Source organism: Henckelia pumila, chromosome 3, assembly GCF_033568475.1.
Source record: "Henckelia pumila isolate YLH828 chromosome 3, ASM3356847v2, whole genome shotgun sequence".
Lineage (NCBI taxonomy): Eukaryota > Viridiplantae > Streptophyta > Magnoliopsida > Lamiales > Gesneriaceae > Henckelia > Henckelia pumila.
This window is the reverse complement of record NC_133122.1, coordinates 10,917,566-10,927,353: the sequence shown is the minus strand read 5'-3', so window position 1 is coordinate 10,927,353 and position 9,788 is coordinate 10,917,566. Positions and strand designations below refer to the sequence as shown.

General features: G+C 34.8%; 1 protein-coding gene across 1 annotated transcript; it reads right to left on the bottom strand.

Annotated features, from left to right (window-relative positions):
- Positions 1 to 795: 795 nt before the first annotated feature.
- LOC140887387 (probable LRR receptor-like serine/threonine-protein kinase At5g37450) lies at positions 796 to 7,646 on the bottom strand. Its single transcript, XM_073294607.1, has 20 exons — positions 7,414 to 7,646; positions 7,188 to 7,335; positions 6,838 to 6,909; positions 6,615 to 6,686; positions 6,204 to 6,347; positions 6,029 to 6,100; positions 5,852 to 5,923; positions 5,683 to 5,757; positions 5,486 to 5,554; positions 4,669 to 4,737; positions 4,507 to 4,578; positions 4,333 to 4,419; positions 4,086 to 4,154; positions 3,137 to 3,672; positions 2,900 to 3,067; positions 2,488 to 2,771; positions 2,364 to 2,415; positions 1,955 to 2,205; positions 1,473 to 1,607; positions 796 to 1,335 (listed from the first exon to the last, which is right to left on the bottom strand). The coding sequence occupies exons 1-20, from the start codon at positions 7,520 to 7,522 to the stop codon at positions 982 to 984; spliced, it is 2,910 nt and encodes a 969-aa protein (XP_073150708.1). The 5' UTR covers positions 7,523 to 7,646; the 3' UTR covers positions 796 to 981.
- Positions 7,647 to 9,788: the final 2,142 nt, after the last annotated feature.

Sequence of the window (9,788 nt, the reverse complement as noted above, 5' to 3'; positions counted from 1 at the left end):
AAACTTGCTTTAGTGGCTACTAATCATGTGCATTCCAATGCATTTGGGATGTCTTTGGGTGGCTGTCCCTTCCGTGGAACAATAATTGATTTAACTGAAGAAGAAAAAGGGCATGGTCGACCGAGAGTACTAGCAGCCTGCGGCAACAATACTGATATAATAACATCAAATAATAATAATAATAAGGGAGAAAAGAATTTCAAGGACTTGAATAAAGTACAAAAAGAAGAAGAATGTGGTGTAGTGCTGAGAAATGAAATTATCGTCAGTTGTTCAGCCATTAAGCGTCCTTCAGCTGATAGCTTCAGAGATGATCAACCGCGGCGGCCAATAATATTAGCTTTAGAGAATTATCGCACGAGAAATGTAAAGAATGTTGACGCCGAGTCAAGAAACAAGAAAAACAGTAGTGCATCAGTATTGGGTAAAGAGGAGTTAATTTATAACAAAAATCCATTAACCTCCCGATTCGCATTTGACATTTCGTTCTTGAAAGCAAGGCTGCAACAGATGCAAGGATTAATTTATAGCAGTATTATAGGTGGGTGAATTAACTTCATTTGAAACAAAATGTGCACTGTGACTTGTTTTATGGAGCATTGGGTTATCATTTGATGTTTTAGCAATTATTACACATATTCATTGTAGCAAACCACTACAATTTTTAAATAATACTAGAGCCATTATTATGTGCAATGTAATATAGATGAAATCTGATATGATGCTTAACAATTTTCATGTTTCTGGTCATATAAAAGAGTAAAATTGGAAGTTTAAAAAAAAAAAACCAACTTATTTATTATACTAACGTCAACAAACCGAAACATGCCATCTTATATACTAGACAATTTTTCAGTAAAATATGATAATGATGGTGGTATTGATCGATGATTAATGATAATAACGACACATTTGGCGAGAGCTAGCTTCGCGGTTGACAAGCCTAACCGATATATACACACATATGGGCAGACAGATTCATCAACGAGGCTTAATGCTATGAATGACACCACTAACAAGGTCACTTCCAGGGACAAGTTCCATAGTTCCATAAGTGCTCCTCCGATCTGAAAAGGTTGGAATTGAGGTAGATGAAGTTCCAGAGCTGGGCACATTTAAGTTCAACTCCAAGGCTGTGCTATCAGATTCCGGAAGCATTGCAAATATGTTTTCCAGCTCCCTTACAATTTCCAGCATCAATGGCCTATCCTTGGTCTCATCCAAAGAGCATCTGAGGGCTAAAGCCATGAATTTCTTTACACACTCGGAAGGGTATTGCCCCATACTCCTGTCAATGATGGAAAACATCATCCCACTTTGACACGCTGCGTTGACCTGATGAAATAACAAGCTAATCAAAATTAATATTGTTTACATGTTTAGGTTCCATTTTTTTCTCTCTCGTTTCATGGACAAGTATATGGGATATATGAAGTGAAACACCAACTAATTATAAGGGCAGGTTTTGGTACCTCTCTGACAATGTTTCTTCCATGAGATATAGGCTGCATCCCTGTTAAGAGCTCCAAGAATACAATTCCAAGGCTATAAACATCGCTTTTCTCTGTCAACTTGTGGGTCAGGAAGTATTCTGGATCCACATAACCCTGAAACATCAAACTTCAGTTTTTCTATGGCATCATTTAGAGTTGTGAATTAATGCATCTTTTAAGGGTCCACCAATTGTCAAGCTTCGAGACATGAGATTCTACAGGAACATTACTCCAATAAAACGAAATTGCTAGCTCTTTTACCCAATATATATGTGCAAACATCACTTTTAAAATCCATAGTTATTAAAAGAAAAATTTTGTTTAAAAGAAGCAGTTATTCTACAATAGCACGAAATATGATTTATGCTATTTACCATGCATGGTTTTTTGTTTCATAATTATGTATTTGAAAATTTCAAAACTCAAGTTGACTCTGAAAATTGAGGGTAGATTTGTCTTACTGGTGTTCCTTTGACGTTGGTGGATATATGTGCAGTTGTATCTCCTTGAGCATCTGATACAGGCGCAAGCCTTGAAATCCCGAAATCAGATACTTTGGCGGTCAACTTGGAATCCAGCAGTATGTTGTTTGCCTTGATATCACGGTGAATAATAGGTGGATCGGCTTCCGTATGCAGATATAGAATGCCTCTGGAAGCACCTAAAGCAATGTGCAATCTTGTCCCAAAACCGAGAGGTGCTCTGTATTTAGCTGTGAAGAAAACACAATTAATTAACTTTCAATAAATTTCAGACATGATTACTCATTCTTATTTCTGATTGTTTTATACATATTATACTACTTTACTATTAAAAAAAAGATGAAAAAGACAACTAAATAAACATACAAGTCGACAAAAAATTAATTACCAGATAGTAGGTCATGTAACGAGCCATTGGGCATGAACTCATACACTAACATCTGAAAAGAACAAGAGAGTCAGAATATGTAACATAATAAATTAATATGTGTAAATCGAGTGTTGAGGTTCACCTGCTCTTCTTTTTCATCACAATATCCAACCAGTGAAACCAGATTCCGATGATGTAATCGTGAAAGCATTTCGATTTCGGTGTAAAATTCTTTGTCACCCTGTAAGGAACCTTGTTGTGCACGCTTTATTGCCACAGCTGCACAATCTGCTAAAGCCCCTTTATAGACCTTTCCGTACCCTCCTTGACCAATTTGAGTAGTAACGCTAAAATTGTTTGTTGCCATTTGCAAATCCTCGAAACTAAATGCCTTCACTCCATCCATTTTCATTGGAACTTTTGGATCTGCATATGAAAATATTAATCATGTTTTCAGGGATTTAGGATATGAGCATTGAAGTTTCATAGTCATTTTGAAGGATCAGAAACAAATGTTGGAGGGAATTAATATGGTTGCTGCGAAAGAGACTCACGTGGTTCCTTTTTGCCATCTTTGGCTTGCATATTCTTTGGATGCAGTTTTCGATAGAGCAGCAGTATGCCACCAAGTATGAAACTTGCACCCAATATAGATCCCACCACAATTCCAGCCAACACACCTTTACGTAGTCTGGTCCTATTGCTTAGAGAAGGAAGTAACACTGCACTCCAAAAAGAAAAGCTAGTCATCAGTATTGAAAATTTAATTTGAACTTTGAAAAATTTCTTACCATCAGAATAAGGACCCTCAGCAGTGAAACCAAGTAGATCGTATGGGCCAAATGTATCGTTTCCTGGTATGGTGAAGGTCGCAAATGTATCTGCTATTGTTAGAATCTCATTTGAACTAAAGGCATATATATTAGAATCATTGGTGTCCTCAGGAAAGAAGAGCAGAGACATTTTTAGCCTTGGACCTGGTTCCCACTGGACGGAGTCAACATAAAGCTGGTACAGATGCAATGATTGATTTGGTTTTGGGTACACATTAGATGCTATGAAGTAATCAAATTGATCACGATATGGAGGGAAGATGGATATGCTAGGACTTCTGAGTCGTAGTTCAACACCAAAAGGTGCTGCACAGAAGCATTTATTCGGTAAAGTTGGTGCATATTCATAGTAATTGGGACAATCTTCGGGTTTACATGTGTTTAACACTGGCTTCTTCAAGTAGTCTGGCTTTGCTTCATTTCCATAACCAGGTTCACAAAACAGGCTGATGTTTTGACGGTTTGCAATATTACAAACAGGATTTCCACCAAGCCTATAATTTTATAGTGGATTCATCAGTCAAAAGAAACAGGGGAAAGAAAAACTAAATATAACAAACATTAAGTTTGAGCTATCCTCTAATATCAAATTGGCTTAATTAACAACCGAGTTAAACTACTAAGCTTCGCAATATGGTAGGTGTCATTGGTTATCCATCGAACATAAAACACTTTCCACATATTAAACTTTAGTTTCAACTTTCTCTAAAAAAAATTGAAGTTTCAACAGAACTTATTTGGAAAACAACGTCATATATATATATATGCTGGGTAAAATGATTATCTTGGTTTAGTTGAAATAAGATTTAGGATATTGCTCTATACCCGTGCACATAGAGTATATTGCACATATTGTTCATAGGTGGAACTAATCGACATGTAATTTAAATATTTGAACATGACTTACCTAAGTGTTACGTTTGAAGGAACATCGAGGATGCCTGAAACATCGGATAGTAAATTATCTTCAAAATTTCTGCAAGAAACCACAAAATTAGAACTAGACAAGGTTTCATCAAAAAAAAAAAAAAAAAAAAAACTAGACAAGGTTAATGCAGACATTTTTCATGCAGTTGCTGAGAAAGCTTAGTGGATATATCATACACATAATATCCCACATTGAAATTAAAGAGTCGGAAATGTTTTTGCCGTACATATCAAGTGTTGTTTCTGAAGTGAAGGTAATATTCTTCCAAATAGTGGTTGGCAGAGACCCACTCAATGAATTATTATCCAGATACCTATATTAATTAAAAACAAGACATGGTCAGAGAATAATTAAACATCATTTGAAAATGAATTGAGTAATTATAGGAGAATTTCATTACAATTTCTGGAGATAGGAAAACGCAGATAAATTGGAAGAAATCGACCCATTGAGCTTGTTATTTGACAGAATACTGAAAAACATAGAAAGTTGAGTCACAAATTAATGAGTGGCAGTGAATATGTTATTTTAAGACCAAAATACGCATTTATGAGCTACTCACATGGTAGTGATACCTTCCGATAGCCTATTTGAGGGTATCTGACCAGTAAGTTGATTAATGCTAAGATCCCTGTAAAACAAACACCATTAACGTCTAGAGGTACTAAAGGGATCATATGATCATTAATGATCTTAACTTTTAACCCAAATATATATATATATATATATATATATATAAGGTTTTCGTGTTTTTCCTTATAATGGTAATTATATATTTTCAATCATTTTGAAGAACTGCTACTCTCCCAATCAAATTAATACCCTACATAGCAGTGTTGCTCAAAGTTGGTTAAATCATGGTATATATATAGACGAGACACTTTTGTACTATTCGTTCTCTTTCAATATTAAGGTAATGTTTTGGAGAGGTTTATGAAGCACTTTTCAGCTTTTCCTTTACAAAATTTCAAAATTTTGAGAAAGAAAAGCTGAGAAGTGTTTCCTAAAACCTCTCCCAAACACTATCTTAAAGTGTTTGCAATAAATTGTAATTTTGTAGAAATTATTAATTTATAGATTATAAAAAAGTTAAGAAAAATCAAAAGTTGATAGTGCTTGGAAACAAATGTGAAAATCTAAAAATCAAAGTTGGGTAGTGTTTATTCCTATTCAATATGATAGAAGCATACTTCAACAGTTTCATCATGAAATTAACTTGTCGGTACGTAATGGAGAAATTTAGTTAACTAACTCAATAGCAAATGGTAGATACATTGACATCTTTAGAAAAATTAGAATATCTCAAGAATCAGGTGTGTGTTAGAAATTAAGAAATAATGTAAAAGTAATACTCTTTTAAGGGAAACTTACAGACATACAAGTAAAGAAGGTTTCTCATGGGACTAAGATCAGGTATCGTTCCTTGCAGACTACAGTTCCTTAGACTCCTGTTCAAATCCATGCATATATATAATGATTAATCAGCCTTTGAAAAATGAGTGATAACCGAATGAATTTGTTTTTTTCCAAAAAAAAAAAAAAAAGAAAAGGAAAAGGAAAAAGGAATTAAACATACAACTTCCTGAGCTTTGTCATGTTGCCATAAGAATCCGGAATCACAGTTCCAGCAAAGTTATTGTTATCGAGTTGACTGCGCGCGATAAAAGAAATTATCAAAGGCAATAAGAAATTAGGTCGTCATGTATGCTGCTTCATATAAATATCAGAAGCAGAAGATGACATACAGAATTGTGAGGCTAGGCATTCGTGCAAACTGCGGCGGAAGATATCCAGATAGATTGTTATTATCTAGCAGGCTGTCAATATCATAACCCATACAATAATCCGTGAGTATCTAATGATATATATGTGTAGCTAGCTAGCAAGGTTGAAATGTGCGAAAATTAATTAGGAGTACTTACAAGTGTTTTAGTAATGGAAGCGTAGAAAGCTCTGGTGGAAGCTGACCGCTGAAATTATTGTTGTTCATGTGGCTGAACAAGTCACCCTATTGTGGTTAGTGTGGAGCTAGCTAGAATCGCCATGCGCGCATGTTTTAATTAAAATCAGTTTGAATAAGAAAATATATATACTTACAAATGCTGAACTTTGGTCAAGTTTGCAAATGACTTGGGGATTGATCCAGATATAAAGTTCAAGTCTAACTGAAACTTGGTCAAGTGGGGAAGATAACCAAGTTCATCCGGTAAAGGACCAGATATTTGATTCCCGCTTAGAAGCCTGTATATAATGCAGACAGTAATTGTGTATCATGTATGCATGTTTCTTGGGCTAAAAATAAAGTACTGCAATAATAATTATAAGGTTATGCACTTGATCATTCATCATATATAGTGAGTGCTTTAGCTGGATCGACGTCTAAAAGATGTGGTGAGGATCTTGCTTGCATAGTTTCAAAGTATCATGCTCTCATGATCTATATCCTTCATTTGTATTGAACTATGAAATTAAGATGCATGAGCTAGCTAGCTTTGAAATAAAACATACAGGAGCTGTAGTGCCTTAATATTGCCAATCTCCTTGGGTATGCTGCCACTAATATTGTTCCACATGAAGTCCCTGCAGGTGCAAGCCAACATATATATATATATATATATATATATATAGTCAATGAATTAAGCTGTACGTACCGAGTGAACAATTATATATATTAATTAAGAACATGATAAACAAATTAAATAGTACGAGTGGATAAAAGATGATCGCTAACAGAATTTTTGTATTCGGTAACAGGCCAAGCTCTGGAGCTAATGTTCCAGACAGATTCAATCTCATCAAGCGCCTGAAAATTCCATATTCAGGAGATAATTGAAACCGGCCAATAAACTCAAATATATATAACAGGACATGCAGTTCGATTTAATTTGTTTTTTTCTCGTGAAAATCTATATATATACATGCAGTCAATTAATAAAACTAGACTAACCAGTACTAATTTAACATGTTTTATGCACAATAACACTCTCTGATCCATGGATATGAAAAGTAGAAATTAAAAGCTAGGGATATGATTAAAAATCAGAGGAATTAAGACCTAAAAAAAATTAACCACATACGTACAGTTCTTGGACGTGCATGAAACCATCAGTTTGATTTAAAAAGCATTTCACCCCAGTCCAATATGAGGTACAAGGATCGTGCTTCTGGCTCCAATTGAGATACTTGAGATTATCATTCAATTTACGGCGAACTCCCAGTAATGCGGTCACTGCACTAGTTAAAGTTAATATGAATATATTAAGCGACAAGCTCGATCGATCTAGAATTAAATTATATATATGATAACCTTCATTTGGATCAGTAAGTTGCCCATAGACAATTATAAGAGGAGACCACCAACATACTGCAGAGATAGTAAGAAATATTCCCACAACCCATACTTTCTTCTCATCCATGAATCGAATTGATTCTACTGCACTGTGATTATTGATGAAGAAAACAGAAAAATGAAACGAATTCGGAAATGAAATGAAAAAGTGATTCACATTTAATTATCCTAGTCAGATTATTAAATTAAAGTCCAACGTGGTAGGAATGCATACGGTGATGAACATGTCTAATCAAGTTATGAGTCGGGTGGTGACATATATAATATATATTTGCTAGTGGGACTTGGGGGAACTAGTCTTAGTCAAAAGATTTGAAGAAATCAATCATTATTATTAAACAAGGGGTACGTACTGTAGAATTAATTAATGTGGAAAAAGAATTTGGTGGTACTTCATTATAATACAGATAAAATCTGAATAATAAAAAAACAAACAAACAAACCAATATATATTGGATAAACTTTAATTGTTACAAAAGGAATCGACAATTGACTTCCGATACTCCATCTGCATCAGTATGAAACCAAAATTCTCCATAGTTGGAATTCTACACAGCTTGGCGATTTAATTAATAAATGATTAACGGCCATATCACCCAAAAAAAAAACTTATAAAATTAAGTTGAAGGTTTCCTGAGGCATATGTATTAAGCATCGCTCAAAATCAATCAACACAAATTAATTAATCAACTGCAATCTGTAGAAATTAATGAAAGAATAATATTTTCATATATCTCAAGAATGATTACATAGGATGTTTATATATAACAATAAAGACTAAAAAAAGATAAAGATTACAAATAATAAAAAATTACAAGATAAGAGGAAACATAATATACAATAAATATACAATATATTCCAATAGGCCCCCTCAAGATGGTGGGCTCATAGAGACACAAATCTTGAAACATAGTAGACGTAGACGAGAACCAGAGAGAAGCTTTGTTAAGGCATCAGTTAGCTGGTCAGAGGACGAGACATGAGAAACACGAATTTTGTGGCTCTGAACCAGCTCACGTACAAAATGATAATTCAAATCAATGTGCTTCATGCGAGAATGAAACACAGGATTTGCACATAAATAGGTAGCATCGATGTTGTCACAATAGATAGGAACCTGAGAGGACGCACGAACAACACCAAGTTCAGCAAGAAGAGAGCCAACCCATTGCACCTCCGCAGCAGCAGAGGCCACTACAACAAAATTCGGTATTTAGCGACGAAATTTAGGGTAATAAATCTTTGCTAAATTCAAAATAGCGACGATTTAGGGACGAATCTGTAAGTCGTCACTAAATTCTAGTCGTGGGGTATGTCAAATAAACAACTTGTGTCGCCTGTACTGCAAATACAAATGGCTCATAATATTGTAGTCTACGGCGATGGTTAATCTCTACAAGCTTGTATTTGTTATGAACTCGTGTACCCAATCTTGGATTCGGATCGTACCATGAGCACTTGAATAAACATGTTTTTGCCTCAGGTAATCCAAAGTATTCAATCTCAACAATCTCTTCTAACACTCCGTAGAAATTGTTATTCACTCCGTCTCCCGAATGACTCATCACACACACCCCTGAATTTAATGACGCCTTGAATGTATTCTCATTAAGTGTGTGAAACTTGAATCCATTAACCTCATACGCACGGAAAGAGGTGATTTTACGCATAGGACCCAAGGCAACCTGTTTCACTAAGCTGTCTGTAACATCCGATGAAGGATCATTCACCTAATTTGAGGCAACAAAACATTATTAACATTTTCTTATAGAAACATTCAAAACTAAAGTATATATTTCTTAAAGACTTACATAATGCCTCAACCATGTAACAAATTCTGATTGCAAATGTTGAGTAATCTCAGATTGCGAGATGTTTGGGTCTCGAAATCTCAAGAATTGCTCGTAAATGCTACAAACAATAATTTCGATGGTAATGTATTTATTGTTAAGATTGAATTATGAATTGATAAATATTATTTAATTATTAAATAAAAAAACTTACTTGATAAATGGTCTTAACTCCTCACAGTTCAACACAACATAGGTTGTAATTGCGTGATACTCCTCTTCAGATAACCAGCGTTGTTTACCTGCACCAATAGCTCGACCAGTGAACCTGAAAGCAGATAACTTCGGAAGATTAGTTTCTCCAACAATAACGTTTGCTGTCGGGTGTGCCGTATCATTGAAATAGTGTTTACAAAATATTGAAACCTCCTTGACCAAATACGCATTACAAATTGAACCTTCAACTCGAGCCTTATTTTTCACCGTCTTCTTGAGGCCGCGAAGAAATCGTTCAAAAGGATACATCCACCTATATTGCACAGG

Bases quoted from the DNA above. Each gene is read 5' to 3' on its own strand.
- LOC140887387 (XM_073294607.1), bottom strand. From the start codon at position 7,522: ATGGATGAGAAGAAAGTATGGGTTGTGGGAATATTTCTTACTATCTCT. The intron at 4,420-4,506 runs GTAATGAAATTC...TAATTAATATAG, and splicing joins TTTTCCTATCTCCAGAAATT to GTATCTGGATAATAATTCAT. The intron at 1,336-1,472 runs GTACCAAAACCT...TTATTTCATCAG, and splicing joins GAAGAAACATTGTCAGAGAG to GTCAACGCAGCGTGTCAAAG.